The sequence below is a fragment of the Osmerus eperlanus genome, chromosome 19 (genome assembly GCF_963692335.1).
Source record: "Osmerus eperlanus chromosome 19, fOsmEpe2.1, whole genome shotgun sequence".
Classification (NCBI taxonomy): Eukaryota; Metazoa; Chordata; class Actinopteri; order Osmeriformes; family Osmeridae; genus Osmerus; species Osmerus eperlanus.
In genome coordinates, this window is record NC_085036.1 from 9503530 (window position 1) to 9523407 (window position 19878).

The following is a 19878-nucleotide window of genomic DNA, read 5'->3' on the forward strand; positions in this document are numbered from 1 at the left end:
GTCAGTCCCAAGATACAACAGGCCCTTTGTCTTGATGAAGATGAGAAACAGCCCATCCAGTGCAGTGCACATTCTACATGAACAGTTGACACTTCACATATGAAATCTCTGCCCTACTTTTCAACAACAACTGAAAATAAACCATTATGTTTCTGTGAGATCCAGTCACAGAATATACTATATATACTTTCACTTCATTAACGACATTCTACTATTGGAAAAGCTCATGTATTATTAGGGACATAACCCCCCCATCACCTCAAACACACTCTAGTGGTTGAAAGGAAAAGTGTAGTCCTGGGATAGGGGTTTGCTGTCAACAAACTCGGTTTGCAGTCTTTCGTTTGTCCTTGGGGGCTCTAACCTTGTCTTTAACCCTTGTGTTATCTTCGGGTCATTCTGACCCATCAGTCATTGTGACCCACCGTCGTATTGCGACAGATTTACCGCATACAAAGACAAAGTGAAGCATTTTCTTTTAACCGTTGGGCTGTCTCAGACCCCCCACATTGCAAAGGTTAAAATAAAATTATTTTAATTTGTTTTTGTATTGGGTAAAATTGGGTAAACACAACGATGGTTCGTTATGAACCTTTGGGTCATGTGACCCGAAGGCAGCACGAGGGTTAAGGATTTGTTTATCCAGTTATGTCCCAGGGGTGTTGTGTGGCAGGGTTAGCTGTTTTGACATCATCAGCCACCATGAAACATAATGTTTTGTCATTACCACTGTCTGTATATGTATATACTGTATATATAAGCTATATATATTCAGCATTATGCTGAAACGTCACACATTTACGACTCTTGTTTGTGAGTCCATCTGTAATACCTCACAAAAATATCATGTTCATCATGTTCAGCTGTTAGTGCCAGTTCACGTGTTAAAACGTCCTTTCCGCCATGGTCACAGTCATGAACAAGTTTCATGCAGGTGCTGAAATGCTTGGGTGTGTGAGAACACCTGAGTGTCTGTTTATGGGAAAACAAAACCTGGGCCATAAGTAGGAACTGCGGGGGCCTGTGGGGCTGGTTTCCTCGACTTTCACTCCTTCAGATGTTGTGAGACTCCAGCTTTGTTCCAGCGCCTTCCCCAAGCAGCACCATGGCCGACTCCAGCTTCCCCATGCCCCCGGACGTCTACACCTGCCTTCTCTGCGAGGACGTGCTACAAGACCCCGTCACCATCCCCTGTGGAGACACCTACTGCCTGGAGTGCATTAAGATCTACTGGGACCAGTGTGACCACGTCGGGGTGTACAGCTGCCCCCAGTGCCGGGCCACCTTCACCCCACGGCCCGTGCTTAGACGCAACGTCCCCAACGTCACCCAGGAGCGTAGACATCTCCCGGAGCTCTCGCCCTTCCCCCACCTCCAGAGGGAGTCACTGTGTGACTTCTGCGTCGGCCGACGCAGCAAGGCCGTCAAGTCCTGCCTCATGTGCCTGGCCTACTACTGCGAAACGCACATCAAGCCCCACTACGAGTCAGCCACCTTCAAGAGGCACAAGCTGGTGGACGAGACGGGCCACCTGGACAGGAAGATCTGCCCCCAGCACGAGAAGGGCCTGGAGCTGTTCTGCCGCTCGGATAAGATGTGCATCTGTGTGCTGTGCACGGTCAGGGAGCATAGGGGCCACAACATCATCTCAGCGGAGGAGGAGCGCGCAGAGAAACAGGCAAGTCCTCGGTCGACCTCGCGGTCATCTGTGGTGCCATAGCTTCACACCGATTCCGTCCTCAGAAAGTCTTTTTTTCAAAAACAGTTTTCCTCACAATATCCTTGTCCTTTTCTGACAGAAATCCCTGGTTGGAACTCAGACTGAAGTCCAGCACATTATCCAGGAGAGGCTGAAAGAGCTACAGGAGCTGAGGCACAACGTTGATGTTCTTAAGGTAAGGCCTGCCTCACACCCATTACATATCAGACAAGTAGCAGCAAGACAACATGTCGTTCCCAACAACCCTGTGCCCTACGCTCTACAGGGCGCCGGCCAGAGAGCACTGACGGAGAGCGATAAGACCTTCAACGAGATGCTGCTGGCGGTGGAGCGGTGGCACGCGGAGGTCAACCAGCTGGTCAAGGCCAACATGCAGGCGGCCATGTCTCAGGCCGAGGGCTACGTGGAGCGTCTGGAGCAGGAGATCATGGAGCTGCAGCGCAGAGACGCCGAGCTGCGGCAGATCCTGGAGACGGAGGACAACATCCACTTCCTGCAGGTCGGGTCTCCCGGCGCTAGGAAGATGGACGACCACTTACCTGGAGGTTGACGTGTAGTAAATGACGCCAAAATGCTACGTACACTACATGACTGTGTCTTATGTTGTCTAGAATTTCCCTACGCTGTGCGTTCCTCCGGAGCCCATGGTGCCAAAGGTTCTGATGAACCCCCAGTTCTCTTTCGGTGAGATGGCCAAGACAGCCACAGACATGAAGGAGCATCTAGATGACATATGTAAGAAGGAACTCAGCAAAATCTCTAAGAGGGGTGAGTCAGAGAGGAAAACAAACACTGTTTTGATGTCGCCTTGGCATAGAATGTTTTTATGATCAACAATAATTTTGTATTTACAGTCAATGAAACCCCAGTGTACATTCTTCTACCACGGAGTGGAGAAAAACAAATCAAAGGTATGTGATCATTTAATTTGACTATTTGTGATGAATCAGTTCACCATAACAGCTTACTAATGGATGCAATTGATTTTTTAATTAAATACAGCTCCCTCTAGAGTTGACTACACAGAGCCCAAAAAGAGATTGGACTTCTTGAAATGTGAGTAGTCTGCTCCCTTCCTTCTCATCCATGCAGATATGGCTGATGTTAAGGGGCATCCTAACACCGTTGATTGTTTTTCAGATGCTTGTCGTCTGACCTTTGACCCAAACACGGCATATAAAGAGTTGGTTCTGTCTGAGGGGAACCTCAGGGTGACACGTAAAAAGTCTGTCCAGTTCTACCCCGACCACCCTGAGCGCTTTGATGGCTTCTCCCAGGTGCTGTGTAGGGAGGCTCTGGGGGGATTCAGGTACTACTGGGAGGCCGAGTGGGGGGGGGAGTTCTCCATCGGGGTGGCCTACAAGAGCATCAGCCGCAAGGGCAAGAACTCAAACAGCCTGCTGGGCTACAACGACAAGTCCTGGAGTCTGCTCTGCTCTGACTCGGGATATTCCGCCTGGCACAACAAAATGGACAAAGACTTACCGGGTGGCCCGCGGGCCACGAGAATCGGTGTGTATCTGGACTACGCTGCCAGAACTGTGGCTTTCTACTCTGTTTCAGACACCATGGAGCTGATTCACAAGTTTCAGGGCCAGTTCTCTGAACCTCTGTATGCAGGCTTTGGTGTGGGATCCTCAGTGTCTCTCTGCCAGCTCAAAGAGAACAATATCCCTTACTGAGGTCAGGAATAAAGCACAGATTGACAATTGTAAAGTGTGTAATAGTCTACAGTAAATTCAATGGGACATGAATCAGAAATGTACAATATCTAAAGATTTTATAATATATTACTAAGAATAAGATTTAAATGTTTGTTCATTCATCAAAAAACATTATTTTACTTGGAACCATAGAAAAACAATGTAAATGTGATTAACTATCAAATAAAGGAATAGCCATATAAAATGCTTTATGTACATAAATTACCCCCTCCTCCGTTCTCTTAAAAACGCATGTTTGAATAATCTAGTGACTATAGTTAATGATAGCATGATTACTAAATGAACTAACCATCAACATGAACCACAGGTAATATGAATGTTTGTGTACACACACACACACACAACACGTACAAACTGCGTCAAATGAAAACACACATGGATTTTCACTAGGAATCTGCCTGCGTAGCAGACCAATATTCACACAACTCAGAAAGCCTAAAGCACACATCTCCTTTTGTTTGTTCATTGTCATGACGACCTGCTGGGCGAGCAGGTGGATGTTACGGCGTGTGCCTACAGTGGGCCATCTGATGCCTCTTCATGGTGTCTTTGAGTTTGAAGGTCTGTCCGCAGTAGTCGCAATGAAAAGGTCTCTCCCTGGAGTGGATGCGAGTGTGTTTGTTCAGAGTCCGGCGGTGGCAGAAGGCTTTCCCACACAAGTCGCATACAAAAGGCCTCTCCCCGGTGTGAATGTTCCTGTGCTCCTGTAAGCTTCTCTGCTGGGTGAAGCAGCAGCCACAGTCTGGGCACTGGTGAGAGGGCAGGGTGAGGTGAGAGTTCAGTATGGGTGAGGGGACTCCTGGGGGAGTCTTCCACGTCTGCTGCTGCTCTAGAACATTCTCAGAGAACTGCCCCGTGTACCCTGCAGAGAGGTGAGCCTCAGGATCCATCAAAGAGGCATTAACACCCCTACGTCGAGCTGTCATTGGACTGTCCTTGACACACTGATAATACAGGTCCCGAACTAGACCGGTGGGTGACTGTGGAGAGGCCTGGCTGGAGGTTGTGGGCAAGGTGGAGATGAGAGAACAGCATTCTGGAGGGAGGACACAATCGGATACAGACATGCTCCCCTGTGCTAATGAGCCCACGGACAAGTGGAAGCCTTCAGCCGGGGCCCTCTCCTGAGCCCACTGGCTCTCCTGTGTGAAGTCTGGTTCCTCTTCCTCCTGCTTACACACAAAGGGGACCACTTCCTGTGGGGAACTCTGGTCGTGCTCCTCCTCCAGACTGGGGGCCTCCAGCTCCGAGACCTCCAGACTCAGCTGGCCAGACTCCAGCTTGACAGTCTCCATTTGACTGTCAAAAGACTCCGATGAAGCATCAGGCTGATCATCGATCCTCTGCATTGTCTTGTCAATCCTGTAAAACAAAAGATACAGAAAGCTTCAAGGACGAGGATAATTCTCTTATTGGAAACCCCCCTGGACGTTCTCTGATGGTATATATGTAAAAATGACACGTTTTTGAAAAAGATGCCTAAATTCATGTTGAGTCACTCAACATAGTCATGACTGTAAGACATACCTTTGCTGCTGGATGTTGGGGGAACCATGCTCTGAGTCAGTCTGTGTATCCGTAGAGCCAACATTCAGGGAGTCTCCGCACCCAATCCAACGCTCCGCCAAGCTGATGGCCTCCTCCATGTCCCTGGGGTGCTGCTTCTGCACCCAGACGGCTGCTTCATGTGGCAAGAGGGATAGGAAGTGCTCCATGGCCACACACTGCTCTACCTGTGCAGCACTTCTCAGGTCGGGCCTCAGCCAGCGCTTGGCAGCAGAGTCTAGCTTTAGGCCCAGCTCTCTAACTCCCTTATGGGGATCATACTTTAATGACAGGAAGTCACGTCTGCCTTGGTCCTCCACAGGTAAGGGCTGAGCTTCAGAAGGAAGTATCCTTTGAGATCCAGTAAAATTCGATTTGATATGTACCTCAGCTTGGAGTAACTCAGCCAACCTTGCGCACCATTCCGCGGACTCTTTTTCTTCCATTACGGTCATCTTGCCTTGCTTGTTAGTGTCCCGAGATGAAGGGATGTCACTTCTTCTTGATAAACCATCTTTTATAACCTGTCTGAGGACCTTGGCTTGGATCTCTCCCTGTTTAGTGAGAGCCTGCAGTTGCAATTTATGCACGTCTAGCAAGGACACTAGAAATTCTGTAACATCCACAGAGACCATTGCTATGGGTTGCTGAACACAATTAATGTATTAGCTAGCTACGTGTTCTTGCTTACAGCAGCATTCCGACAAGAACAATAATATGAATTATGAACTATTTGTAAATACAATTGGCTTTAGCGTTAAACAAAAAGTATATTTAAAAGTGTAGATTGCACGCATACACAGCTAATAACATCAGCTAGCTACAACATTGAGCTAATAACATCAACTAGCTAGCAACCACTGTACAGTCAGCCATTTAACGTTCTCAACCTTGCAACTGGCTAACTTGCTGGCCAACTTGCATATAAGCACTACCACCAAGATAGAAATGGTACGTAGCAAGGTCCGAATTAAGTGGTAGTTATAAAATACCGTCAAAATTATGATAATTCCAAGCTAAAGATTTAGCTAACTGGCTAATACAATGATGGTGAACGTAAGGGGAACACGGAACTGTTTAGCCTTCTAGTAGCACACGGGGAATGTTTACAAAGTTACCCCACAGGTATTGTGTCACTTCCATGTCACTTCTTGAAAGGTGATAAAAAAAGGGTTCATCAAGGTTCATAAAGAATTTTGGTGAGACAATATTTAAATGTTTCTCCCGATTAGCCGGGTGGTAAGTGGTAAAGTTGACAGCGTTGTGCCATTTCCTCAGTTCTTACTAAGAAAGAATTCGGGAAAGGGAAAGCAATCGATGTCACTTATGTTTATTCACACCTTGTACTCCTGTGTGAGTTTTCAGATGCCTCTTCAATGTATCATTAAGTTTGAATGTCACTCCACAATGGGCACAGAGGAAAGGCCTGTCTTGGGAGTGAAGAACAATGTGTTTCTTGAGAGTTCGGCTGTGACGAAAGCCCATTCCACACACAGTACAGCAGAAAGGCCTCGCTCCAGTGTGGATATTGATGTGCTGCAGAAGCCCGTGCTCCTGAGCAAAGGTTTTTCCACAATAGTGACAATGGTGAGGCCGCTCGCCTGTATGTGTCCTCAGGTGACATTTCAGATTAAAACTGTCCCGGAAGTTCTTCCCACACTCAGGGCAGCAATGAGTCTTGGCATGACTCCTACGATGCTGGGTCAAGTCCTTCTGAGACTCAAATCTCTGGTCACAGTCAAGGCAGCAAAACGACTTAAAGGCTCTGCCATTGTATCTTTGTGAATGGCTAGCCATGCCGTAGTTGCTGCCACTGTCTAGACATGGCTGCTTGCCGCTCTGCAGATAAGAGGGTGTTAAAGACACAGCCTCACCCTCCTCGGAAGCAGAAACATCTCTCTTGGTAGTGTCAGATGGAGGCACCATATTTGTCATGTTTCTTAGCTGAAACCTCTCGATGTTGGCAGCATGATCATCAGCTCCTCCCTCACAGTACAACCCACTACTGTCTATCTCCGTCCCACTGACATCCGCTACTAAATAGTCGTCTACCTCCTCCTTTACAACACTGCCCTCAACAAGAACCACCTTGTCTCTTCCTTCCATCCCCTCAAAATGTAGATGATTTGCACCCCTGAAACAAAAGAACACATCATTGGTTAATTGTTACTGTATCAAAACCATCAGTGTGACTTACTTCGAATACGTCACAGTTCAGGGTTCAAGTATTACTCTGCCTTACCCTTGTCCCTGTTCCTTGGCTGGCTGGTTGGAAGGATATCCCACAGTGTGAGTGTGGCCGTCCGTCACCCTACTTCCTTCCTCTGTCAGGGCATGTATGTATTCCTCAGCCATGCACACTGCGTGCTCCATGTCGTGAGGGCACTGTTTCAGCACATGGGCTGCAACATCTTCAGGCAAGAGTGAGACAAACCTTTGCAGGGTGACACACCTGACCACTTCCATGGCTGTTCTCCTTTCAGGCCGAAGCCAGCGCTGGGCTGCACACTCCAGCCCCTGTCCAAGCTCCCTAGGCCCCTTCTGGGGGTCAAACCTCACAGAGCTGAAGTCTTGCTGCACCTGGATATCCGCCTCCCTCGCATGGTCCAACAAACCGGCCTTCAGTACCTCATAGTCGGGCTCCTCGGCCCTAAGGCTCTCCTCACCCAGGAGACCTGCTAGTCTAAATTTTATGTTAGATAGCTTAACACTTTTGAGGACTTCCTCCAGAAGAATTAGGTGAGCCTCTGCATCCTCAATGACATCCTTATTGGACTGAGTCCTGCTGTTAACATCCTCCTGCTCTAGGAGTTGTGCCAGAATCTCAGCCTGAATCTCCCCCTGCAGAGCTAAAGTCTGCTGCTGCTGTCGATGCGCAGCTATGAGAGAGGTAAACAACCGGACCACATCCATGCTTCCTCTCTAGTACAACACGTTTAAAAACAAATACGTGGCCCAGGTAATTGCTGAGCTAACTAGCAACCTTCAAACTCTGCGAAGTGAGCAGAAATACTGACAGCTATCGATATGTTCCTTTTAAATTTCTAACATTTGAGACATGGGCTACTACTGTGACCAATAACCATAATGTGTATTTAGAACTCAACTTAATATTAGACTATATATGTATTAAACTACATGAGAACATATCTACCCTATCGATCTACCGTATTTTTGCATCTTACAATTTGTTTTTGTTTTGAAAAAACATATCGTACAACATCAGAGGTAGCTACATCATGCACAATACATAGCTGCTGTAGGCTAACACGCTTTTAGCTATAACTTTGCTAGGCATCGTAACAGTAACTTATTATTTCGAGAATCAAGCTAACATAAAACTCACACTCGGTAGGATACTGCTTTTGCTGCCAATAAGACGAACGTATTGGTTAACCAGTTGCTACTATTACTAGATCGCTCATATTTTCCGAGGGGAATCATTTAATTGTAACAACCAGAAAATAGACTGGACAACCATGCGCACATCACACGGTACCCGAGAAGGATAATCTTTTCAATTTCCATATGAATTCTGGGAATCCACACAACCACTTTCATCTGTCAAATCATAGACATGTTGAGATCATTGATCTGGCAGCTGTAAACAATGTGGTCATCTGGATTTCACGAAAGAAGATCTATGTAGCCGGTGTTGTGCTCTAATGATTTACTTATCAAATATGCCCTTTTTAATTTACTGTATTTATTATACAGTTCCAATTACATCAACCATATAGACAGCATGCTCATAATATTGATAATATACATCAGATTTTTTCTTTGGGTGTCCTTGGGGCAGATCATTTCCACTTTAGCATGTTTTTTTTTTCTTCCACTAGTGCCCTTCCATGCCATAATTATTGTAAACCAATGTCAGCAATTTAACCCAACATAAATGTCTCTTTCCAAGATAGAATATGTCAACCCTCTTCGTGGCACACAAACCCCTGGCATGCTTTGTCAACCTTTAAATCTTCCTTTCACCTAATTAGTACAATCTTTATCACAAACCCTTACTCCCATATTCTGTCACCACCCCTTTCTTAAATGCCTTTTTAAGTCACCATAACACCTCTCTTCATACATTGGGAGGAAAAACATGCCCCAAAAAATCAATGAGTCAATAAAATAACATGACTGCATCAGCAAAACACAAAGAGTAGGAACACAAACTAAAATCCCCAAATATCAGCTAATTTTGAACTTTTATCTTACAGTATAAGTTAAACTTATTTATATAGACTATATAAATAACTTTGCATTACAAATGTTTTTTAAATCTAAGATAAGACTGTGAGTTTGTCAAGTGGTCTCAGAGGCTGATGGAACAGGTCCTTATTCCAATCTGTTTACAGTTTACTTAGCTAACTATGATTCAGAAATGGAAAGAATCTGTAGCACATTTAACACATTACACAAGGTTGTCTATCGTCAGTAGAGTTCAAACAAAAACAAAGAGCTAATGACTCACTGGTGACAATAGCGATGGTTACAGTTTTATAGAACACAGCTGAAGCCATTCCTATTATCCTACTACCGACACTGAAACCTTCATGTCAAACTATAATACACTTTTCCATAGAGGGAGACTCAATCTCCATAGTAATAGTATGATCCATTAAACTGAATGACTTTGTTCTTGGTTGAGTGGAGGGCGTGGGTTCTTTTCCCTTACTATTGTATATACAAATTACAGGTACATACACAAACCACACACAAATGCACAATCGCACATCTATCAGAAGCCCAACAGCAGTTCCTTGACCTAATGTAGCCCAGTGTCCACGTTAATGCTGATGTTCATGGTTAGTGTACTCGCTGACCATTGATGATGACGTCGTCAAATTCCTCCTAAAAAAAAAAAAAAAGACAAGCACAGAGGTAATAATTTAGTGTCATAAAGTTGAAAGCACAGGTAATGTCTGGAATGCTGACCTGAACAGTTGTGGAACAACAAAAGGGCAGACTCTACATACTCTCCATGTAAGCGTATTCTCACCTCTTCACTCTCTTTCTCCTCCTCTTCCTCCTCCTCTTCCTCCTGCCGGGTGTCGGAGGCTCCTCGAGCCTTCAGGAGGGCCTGCACCTCCTTGTTGGGCCTGTGTAGAGCACAGTACAGGGCTGTGTGGCCTGCATAGGAGGGCTGGTCCACACTGGCTCCACCCTGCAGCAGGAGCTGCACCACCCGGGTACTCTGGGACTCCACTGCCCAGTGCAATGGGGAACGGCCGGAGCTCAGGTCCTGGATACACACACACAAACACGCATGATTTATCATTCTAAGCAAATTAGGTGACCTTTAGTGAAGGAGTGAAGAGCAGACATGTTTGAACTCATCCGGTCTATGGCTGCACCAGTCAGAAGATGTACTCACCCTCTGGTTAACATCTGCTCCTGCCTCAATCAGCATCCCAATGATGTCCTCTCTGCCCCTTTGCACTGCCAAGTGTAGAGCACTCACGCCTATAAGAATGGAGAGAAAAAAAATAAAAATAAAACACTTGAGGAGGTGGGACGGGTGAAGACATCTCCCCACTGATCCATATGTAAGCTACACAGTACCTGAGTAGTTGGTGACATGTAGGTAGTCAGCGCTCTGGCAGTTGGAGGTGATCTCACGGACACAGTCGTGCCTCAGCTCCCTGACAGCCAGGTGCAGTGGGGTGTTTCCCCCCCTCTCCTGGAGCTCTGCACTGGCCCCACCCCACAACAGTCCCCTCACACACTGGGGCTGGTCGACAATCACCGCCAGGTGGAGGGCCGTCTGTCAAAGACAGAGAGAACGGGAGGAAAACAGTCACATTACAATGGAAAGTTAGCATCGACGTGGTCACAATCACTGGGTCACCTTACAGGTTCTGACGGCGACTGAAGACCCGAGGAGAGCATTTCTCCAGTGTTAGACCTGTGCTCACCTGTCCCAAATGATTCTGAATGTCCAGGTAAGATACCCAGCTTTGGTCCAATGCTATCATCCCTAATAAGTACTGCACAAAAGCCCAGTGCTCATGAATAAATGCCAGGTGAAGAGCCCTGTAAGAAACAATGTAGGGTTAACACAGACTAAGACATTGGCATGACTTTAAAGATGTAACGAGAAGAGGAAATGCTTGACACTCACGTGTCTCCGTCTTCAGAAACAAAGTTCAGTGTATTGAAAATTTCCTCTCTCCTCCGCCGTTCCTCCTCCGGGTTTATTGCACCTTGCCTTCCAGTATTACCGTCATCCCCAGACTCAATGATAACCGGTTCACTCAGGTGCATGGTCCCGAGCTCCTGCGATATATTCCCCATGGTCTCATCCGTTATTGAGTCCCCAATAGCTGAGTCCAGCCTCTCACCGCCCCCCATGGAGCTACAGTCCATGGAGCGCTTGTCAGAGTCATCGTGCGATGTATGGGACCTTGGCACCCAAGATTGTGATACCTCAGTGTTGAAGGAGTCATCCAGACTAAGCGCTGGTCCACTGAGGCAATCTAGCCCACTGTCGCACCAGTCCTCGGGCACCGAATCCAGAATTTCGTGTTTGTCGACCCCGAAACCAAGATCAGGCCGCAATGACTCTTTTCCAGAATTGAGCGGAGGCTGTATACCTGCCATTGCAGATAATAAGTTAGCAAGCGAGCGTTTAAAAACTCATCTGCTCCAAATATGATCACCTCGTTCTATCCTTATCAACCAGAAAACTATTTACACTGTCAAGCTAGCTAGTCGCTATTAGAGAGCTAGCAATAGTTGGCTAGCCGAGACTAGCTAGACAGAAAGGGAACCACTTAATAAAATAGCGCTTTGTGCTGCAACTAGACAGTAAATGATCTCATCAAGAATAATCTTAATGAGGGCTTTTCACTGTAATATAAATATGTTTCAGCGTTAAGTTGTTTATAGTTCTCGCCCCCCCCCCTACTGAAGGAGTTATGCTGGGGAATTCCCAAGCTTCCAGTCTAATGTTAGCTAGCTAGCTAGACTGATCAAAATACAGTGAAAGTAAGTAGTCTGCGCATGTGTAGGGAAAGCGTTTCAACACTACAGATTCGCCACTTTATGTTCTACAGTCTTTACAACTTGCATCCTTCCCTGAATCTCTTTATACGTTCGGTTCAATATGGTGTACATTTTATTTTTGTCATAGGTATTATCTTTTCTCCCTAAAAGACAGTAAGAATAATTTCAGTACACAGCACAATATATCCAGGTAATGCAAGTGACAGATACTGTAGATCGCCTACATACAGCCACAGGATGGCATCAAAGGTCCATTCATGTAAACTTCATACCAAGCACTTTTTTCAGGTAGGCTACTAAATGTATTGTAGGGCCTACATTGAAACACTAAAATGGTAGATTCTAGTCACAGATACTTTGTGGAAATGCAAATAATCAATGTTGGTATTGATAATTTATCGTATTCGAAATCCGTTTAAAGTAAATTGATAAAACACAAATGGAATAAAATAATGAGAAAATTATGTAACAATCAAGAATGCAGTGTTGTTTGAAGGTCAGTCTAAGCGATGGTAAGAGTAGTGATATACTTCATTAGTGGAAAAAACCCACTATGAAGGTCACCTCCCCAAGGCCTCTCTCTCACCCATGGAGGTATCACCCATACTATGGATGGATGGCAGGAAGAATGTTGTCAGGGGCAGCTAAGGAATGAGATTAGCCTCACACTAGCCTTACAATATTGATTGGTGGATGTGCAAGCAGGGGGGGGATGGGCACACAGGCTGAACGGGTTGATGAAAAAATAAAAACGGTATGATAATCAGGTGGCGGCTATGGGCAGGCAGCAGGCAAGCGAGTGGTGGTGAGGGTCTACTGTGTAGTGGTGCCAGAGAAGTGCTGCAGAGGAACATATGGAGAATTAGCAAGGGGAGCTGAGCTCAGCCCCAGCAGCAGCATCTTGAGAAGACTGCTGTCCCAGTGGACAGCCCATGATTTTACTATGGAGGGTGAAGGGGAGTGGGGAGGAGAGGGGAAAGAGAGGGGAGGAGAGGGGGGGAGAGGGGGAGGAGAGGAAGAGAGGGGGAGGAGAGGGGTGGGAGAGGGGGAAGAGAGGGGGAGGAGAGGGGGAGGATAGGGGAGGAGAGGGGGAGGAAAGGGGGGAGAGGGGGAGGAGAGGGGGAGGAGAGGGGGAGGAGAGGGAGAGAGGGGGAGGAGAGGGAGAGAGGGGGAGGAGAGGGGGAGAGCACCCTTTCACGGCAGCCGTGAGAAGTGCTGCTCTGCGCTCTTCTGTGGACATTCTTCAACGGTGGCAGTTCCACCGAGAACCCATCCCCCATGCGTACCCCCCTCTCATCATGTAACCCCTCACCCACTTCCCTTTATCAGATCACTGGCTATGATCCTTGAAGAAATCAAGAGGAAGGGTGAAGCTCAGTCAGCACAACCGTAACAAGATGGTGGGACCACTCTGTTTGAACTGCAGCGGTTTGACGTGAACCTGGGTTTGCAGTCATCTGCGTTTACCTTTTTGATGATGAGTGTATGAACATGATGTTAGCTCTCAGCCATGCTCTATTCCCCTCAGGGAATATTCTCACCGCAATAAAGAGATGGAATTCTACCAGTGTGCTTATCCACTGAAACCTGAAATGATGTTTGCAGATGGATACCAGACGGTTTGACCTGTGTTTGTGTGTGCTGCCATATGACCTTTCATTTTCTTAAACTAGGTGTGACATGTTGAATATTTTCTTCTTGTAAACCTTAACTGGGCTTTTGTCTTGTATTTACGGTGTAATTCACCTGGACACTAGCAGACTGGAAACAACTCAGCAGATGTGCCTTGAATTAGGCAATGATGACGAGAGAGTAGAAACAGGACCTTATGTGAGGAGTCTAGAATCTTCCAACTATAACTTTGTTTAGGTGTGAGTTGAGAGACTCAGTGTTGTTCGTGCTGTAAGCATTTCCAGTGTTTTAACACATTTCATTAGATCCGTGCTAAGTAGGATTGTTATAAAGCAATGCCCCATCCCATTTTGTAGCGGAAGTGTGCATCTTATTATCTCTGTGAGTCTGTGTAGAAGTCCTATTGGATATCTGTGAGCATAGCCATAGTAGGAGTCTTATTGGATATCTGTGAGCATAGCCATAGTAGGAGTCTTATTGGATATATGTGAGCATAGCCATAGTAGGAGTCCTATTGGATATCTGTGAGCATAGCCATAGTAGGAGTCTTATTGTATACCTGTGAACATAGCCCTAGTAGGAGTCTTATTGGATATCTGTGAGCATAGCCATAGTAGGAGTCTTATTGTATACCTGTGAACATAGCCCTAGTAGGAGTCTTATTGGATATCTGTGAGCATAGCCATAGTAGGAGTCCTATTGGATATCTGTGAGCATAGCCATAGTAGGAATCTTATCTTATTGAAAAGTTGCCAGGCCATGTTATCTGTGGCCTTGGGGAGCTGGCCTGTTAACAGAGTGTTTTAAACCTGCCAATGGCTCTTTCCTCTGGCTCTAAATCACAGCCCTGGGAGATGGAGTGTATGCGGTGGGAGTGGAGCCCTGGGCATCTGCTCCACACTCCCACCCAGCCAGAGAAAGCGGGCCAGGACTGGCTGTCTGGGGTACACGTCACCTCAGTGTCTAATAACAGAGATCAGGTATTCAACCGCTTATTCTGCTCAAGTGCATTCAACTCCTGGCTTAGTGGAGCAGTGAAATTATATTCATATCTTAAATGCATAAGGGTCCCTTAGTATCATTCGATAATAGAATGCACACCCACACAGATTTGAAAAACAAGGGATCAGCAGAAATGGCTGGTCTGATCTTCATGGTTGTAGTCCGTCAGTATTCTCTCAGTAACAAAGACATTCTGTGCAGGTTAGGCTTTACATATAATACAGACCCTGCTCTTTATAGAGCTTATACAGTGGCCATATAAAGTGTGTTTGTGTGTTTAAACGGAAATAATGACTTAATGTTCTCGGTCTGCAGGAAGGAAGCAATCAATGCGCTTTTATAGCTATTGATACAAATGATGGTATTTTCTGAGCTGAGCTCTTTAACTGGACTTCGTGTGTAACAGAAATTCATGGCAAAACTGAAAGCTGGCCCCAGTGGGATTTAAGGAGACAGTAGCGTTGCATATGTCCCACCAGCATACAGTATCTGACCAAATGGGGTCTCTGCATTGAAATACAAGCATTTGCTGCTCCTTCCAGTGTGTCACAGCCAGCATGGGTCCTGAGTCCCTGACACGAAGGCAGCAATGTCAGTCTCCAGTGTGGGGCAATGTGACAAAGACAAGCCTTCCTCCTCCGACCCATCACTGTGATGAATGTCAGAGTCTACCTCTGGCACTTTCTGCCATTCTCTGTAACACTCCGTTCCAATCTTTCCTGCTCCCTTCCTTCCTTCCTTCCTTCCTTATTCCCTTCCTCCCTCCCTCCCTCCACCAGCCGTACATTTCCACTACTCCTTCATCAGCCCCGGGCTCTCCCGCTCTCCTTCATCCTTTCTTCACTGTTCTTCGCAGCGTAATATTCTTCTTACCCTCTTTGTCGTTCTCGCTTTTCCTCGCACTAGACGTTAATGACACGTCTTATATGCGATCTCCGGCTGACTTTATAGTCCAATCAGCCTCCTAGCTGAGCAGAAGCTGTCTGATGTGCCCGTCTGTTCAGAACAGCGCTGCTTTCGCTGGGAAGGGGAAGAGCACTTCACCGTTACACAGATCAAACGTTACACATTTGAAATATCCCACTTTCTGGATAATGATACCACGTCATGGTCCAAAGTGTAACTGACAGCCATGACCATCAATCTGGGACAAGGTCAAACTGTTAATAGGATGCTGGAAGGCAGAAGCCAAAGCTTGATATGTCTTCATTAGAGTCCCGGCCTCATAGGAACAAGGGCTTAGATCAGTATAAGTCAGCGTGATGATCAACATGATGCCTGTCTGAGTCATGTCAGGAGGGCCGACGGCAGCCGTTGTGTCAGTACACAAACAATATTACCATACTCATTTGCACCGAGGCATTGACTTAGGCTTCCGTGGAATCCCCCGATCTGTCAATGCAATCAATGAATTCCACGATGCACACGCAGCAGAGGAAGCAGGGCCACAACTCTCATGTTTGTTCAGGTCGAGCATGGAAGGATCAGACGAGAACGGGGATGTTCAGCGTCCACGGTGGGAAGGCAAAAAGGCCACAGAATTGCTTCTCTTTGATTATACTGTATGGGGCCAGTGGTGTGAAATCATGCTATGAGTGGGTGACCTGCTATGCCCCATAGGAGCTAATAAAGGTCTTACCTAAGCAATCTACCTCAGTTGAAATCATCTGAGCTGAAGCCAGCATATGGTTCCTCAGCTGGATTCAACCAGAGCCTTCCCATGCACTCCATCAGGCGGCAAGGGATCGTTTTATAACTGATCCTTTTCATGGCAATATGGTGTGTCTCGATTTTTTGGCATGTTTAAATCAGCTTTTCACTTTTCAAATGTTTGGATGAATACGCTCCGTTAGATTTGATGGTAATCGATATACGTCGTCAATAGTATAAAATGTTGATTTATGTGTAGTCCATAAAGTCATGCCATTCTTCTGTTGTGCATGTCTTTGGATGTGTCTCGTTGCTCCCCTAACATAACAAAAGGTGTTCTAAGTCTGAAGTTGTTTCATTCCAGTGTAAGCATACGCACCGAATGTGACCGTCTCAAAGAAATATCTGAAATCCTTTTGATCACAAGTACACTGCTACGATAAACAGAACGTCTCTTGTTCGTGGGTAAATTGTGATTGTGCTTCCCGTCAGCCTGACCTGTAGTGAGCCCAGCTTCTGCTCCTGAGGACCCTGAACGTGAACACGAGAAGCCAAGGACATCAGCCCTTCTACTGCTTCGTTTCCTGCCCCTCCAGCACTCTGGCTGCTTCTTTCCTCTCCAGATCTGTTTGTCTCCCTCCCCTCCTCACCCTCCCCCTCCCTCCTCTGGGGATTAGGCCGCGTCAGTAGCGTCAGTCAGCCTGTTTCACATCCCATCCACCCGGCCTTGGCACGCAGCTTCGGAAGGAAGCTCTCTGTCATCGGTGAACAAGCACACCTAGGCCGGAATGGCTTCAGTCCCCGCGTCTCGGAAAGCTGGGACCGCAGCGGACGTCTTTGCGATCCAACTCAAAAGGGTTAACAAAGGCGAAAATGATTTAACGAGTTATTCCACGGTCTGTGATGCATGACTGGATTACAGACGTAGAAAATAGATTACACATTTGTCATCTGCTCTGCCGGCATTGATCTTTTGATTGATGAAAGTCGAGGGCTACCTCATTAAATGTATTCTAATCGAAGTTCTCATCTCCCCCGCCGAGACTGCTTCCCAACCCTTTCTCTCATGTTTCATTTACCTCCTCTTCTTTCAGTTGCATAAACACACAAAGCCCCAAACCACTCCTATGACTGCACACTGGGATACATAATTGACTTACATGATTTAATGCTTCAGGAAGCCAGATATATGGACCGCTAAGGTACACTATCATGTGTATGTTCTCTGTGTACATTGAGTCACTGCTACCCCTTGAAGGCTATCAGATCGGTACAGTTAGAAAAGGCCTCGTCGATGGAGGCAGTGAAGAATCCAAGCCTGAACCATACGACTGTGTCTGGCTAGAGAGACCAGGGAGAGAGAGAGCCCCTTTACGATATCCTGGTGGAGATCCAGGTGCAAGGTTGAGAGAAGAAGAGAGGAGAGGAGAAGAGAGGAGAGGAGAAGAGATGAGAGAAGAAGAGAGGAGAGAAGAAGAGAGGAGAGGAGAAGAGAGGAGAGAAGAAGAGTGTCACCTGCCTTCATCGTGTCGCTCAGCCTCTTTGGACGCCAGTATCAGTTGTTCTCTAACGAGTTTGGTGGCATCGCAGTCAGCCAAAGAAAACCTAGAGCTGTGTGGGGATGATGCTGGTACTCTTGTGAGCACACAGGTAGACATGGGTGCTGTGGAGGTTGTGCTGTGCAGTATCTCCTCTGCGGAGGACCACTGTTGTGTCGGTCATGCTGTCCCTCTGTACAGTAGTCCCTGTGGTACTTAACATCATTACTGGCCTCTCTGTCACCACAGCAACCAGCCTGCTGACAGCTAGGCGCAAAGCAGCTACTATGATACTGTACTCTGTTGGTCTGAGCTTGGACTGCGCTGTGTGTCGTTGGTTGTGGTTTGTAATGATCCTGTTGTTTACGGCGCGTGTCACTTACACTCTCGCACACGCACACAGACCGCGTGTTGTTCCCAACCCATGAGCTCATGTTTCCCTGACGCTGACGGTATACTACTTATCCTTTTAGACATCCACTTCTTTAGACACCCTCCATATCTCCTGCCCACCCCTAACCTCCTCCTCCTCTTCCTCCTCACCTTTTCTTCTGCCACATCTCTGCCTGCCCCCCCCTCCTGCCCCACTCCTATCCTGTCAACCTTCCTCCCAGCTTCCCTGCCCTTCTTCAGTGTCCCCCCAGGACCCAATCACAAGCACGCTGTCTTGCTTTACTGGCTGAAGGTTTAATCCTGCTAAAAGGTCCCCTCCCCCCCCCCCCCGCCCCGCCCCACTAACGCCCCCTCCCGCCCCACCAGCACCCCCCCCTTCCCCCCCTTCTGTCAGGAAGTGATCACTAAGTCCATTAGATCTAGGATGACCACTGTACGTATTCCCAACCGCCTTGTCATGTCAAAGGCTCTGGAAAAGATTCATATTACCACTGAATATTCATAGATATGTTATTTCATTATATTGATTGAACTCCATTGCTCCTGCTGAATACAGATGCCGGGAGTTGTAAGGCAAGCCACGAGGACACACCAAGTCAGGGATATGTAGTTCCCACTACACTACAGTACACCAACTACAGTTAAAGCTCAATGTTTTAATCATGTTTTATAAAGGGATTCAGGTCAGCTGCTAACTTTCATATCCAGACCGAACGGGTGAAATATGAATTATTCAGGATCGGCAGAAAACCCTGAGTATACACAATAATGCGAGCTAACCTCCCAGAGCTGTATCATTGCGGTTGCTTGAATAATGAATGCCAGACCAGGTTTTGAATCTCTGTGCAGCTAAAAGCAGCAGGATTGTGCGATTCTCACAGTGTGTTACATGAGATCATCTGCAGGGGACTACAGGGACAGACTCTGCGTTTAAGACACACAGACTTGTCAGTCCCTGTCAGTGCATGAACCAATCAGGTTAGTTTATTCCGGCGCGCTAGACAGCTATAAATAAACAAGCAGCTATCTGTCTGTGACCTCTGACCTGCGTACTCTGTGGAGTGGCGGACGACCTTGGGGTGGGCAGCTCCATGGTCGGGTCCTCCCTGCCTCGTGTCAACAGGCTGCAGGCTCAGAGCTGCTTCCTCCAGCAGCAGGGTCGCAGACTGGAAGCTTCCATCAAAGGACAGGAGATGAAAGACTCAAAGCACCTTGGCTGTCATTTGTGATTAGCGCTTGGGTCAATGTTTGGGTCTGATCAAAGCTGGAGCCTGTTTGTGTGGAAGTCTCCATGGACTCCTGCAGGATGCTCTATTTGTGATGTTGTTATGAGAAGGTTTTAAAGGAAGTGTTAACTACTGTCTTGATGAATCTGCTTTGTGTATATTTGGTGGCTTCTTAGTCATTTAACCCTGTGTTCCAGGCTAACCATCTTGACTCACACATAACCAGCTGGCAAAAACCACGCAACCTTTTCATAATCCTTTATTTATTCATAGTTTTTTCACATAGGCTAGATATTATTATTGCTGCAGTTGTGGAGCTTTTCCAATGGTGGCTCCCCATATCCCCACAACAGGGTGCTATGTTCATATCTCATATATCATCTTAACGCATGCTGAATAATACATGTCACAGGAGCGGGATGCAAATAAATGAAACAGTC

The 19878-nt window shown here is 46.7% G+C and overlaps 4 protein-coding genes across 5 annotated transcripts; 1 reads left to right on the top strand and 3 right to left on the bottom strand.

The window, feature by feature from the left end:
* Window positions 1-665: 665 nt before the first annotated feature.
* ftr84 (finTRIM family, member 84) lies at window positions 666-3607 on the top strand. The gene is made up of 7 exons (XM_062485430.1): window positions 666-1678; window positions 1800-1895; window positions 1986-2219; window positions 2332-2488; window positions 2575-2631; window positions 2723-2776; window positions 2861-3607. The coding sequence occupies exons 1-7, from the start codon at window positions 1106-1108 to the stop codon at window positions 3400-3402; spliced, it is 1713 nt and encodes a 570-aa protein (XP_062341414.1). The 5' UTR covers window positions 666-1105; the 3' UTR covers window positions 3403-3607.
* A 10-nt stretch (window positions 3608-3617) lies between these two features.
* On the bottom strand, window positions 3618-6206 carry LOC134039526 (zinc finger and SCAN domain-containing protein 12-like). Its single transcript, XM_062485431.1, has 2 exons — window positions 4972-6206; window positions 3618-4806 (listed from the first exon to the last, which is right to left on the bottom strand). The coding sequence occupies exons 1-2, from the start codon at window positions 5622-5624 to the stop codon at window positions 3945-3947; spliced, it is 1515 nt and encodes a 504-aa protein (XP_062341415.1). The 5' UTR covers window positions 5625-6206; the 3' UTR covers window positions 3618-3944.
* A 91-nt stretch (window positions 6207-6297) lies between these two features.
* LOC134039527 (zinc finger protein with KRAB and SCAN domains 4-like) lies at window positions 6298-9034 on the bottom strand. The gene is made up of 2 exons (XM_062485433.1): window positions 7232-9034; window positions 6298-7123 (listed from the first exon to the last, which is right to left on the bottom strand). The coding sequence occupies exons 1-2, from the start codon at window positions 7900-7902 to the stop codon at window positions 6310-6312; spliced, it is 1485 nt and encodes a 494-aa protein (XP_062341417.1). The 5' UTR covers window positions 7903-9034; the 3' UTR covers window positions 6298-6309.
* A 442-nt stretch (window positions 9035-9476) lies between these two features.
* On the bottom strand, window positions 9477-11953 carry nfkbib (nuclear factor of kappa light polypeptide gene enhancer in B-cells inhibitor, beta). 2 transcript variants are annotated; one of them, XM_062485435.1, is made up of 6 exons: window positions 11114-11953; window positions 10908-11025; window positions 10555-10756; window positions 10367-10455; window positions 9992-10234; window positions 9477-9840 (listed from the first exon to the last, which is right to left on the bottom strand). In XM_062485435.1, the coding sequence occupies exons 1-6, from the start codon at window positions 11590-11592 to the stop codon at window positions 9799-9801; spliced, it is 1173 nt and encodes a 390-aa protein (XP_062341419.1). In that variant the 5' UTR covers window positions 11593-11953; the 3' UTR covers window positions 9477-9798. The 2 variants fall into 2 exon arrangements, with proteins under 2 accessions (XP_062341419.1, XP_062341418.1); XM_062485434.1 differs by having other exon boundaries at window positions 9477-9843.
* Window positions 11954-19878: the final 7925 nt, after the last annotated feature.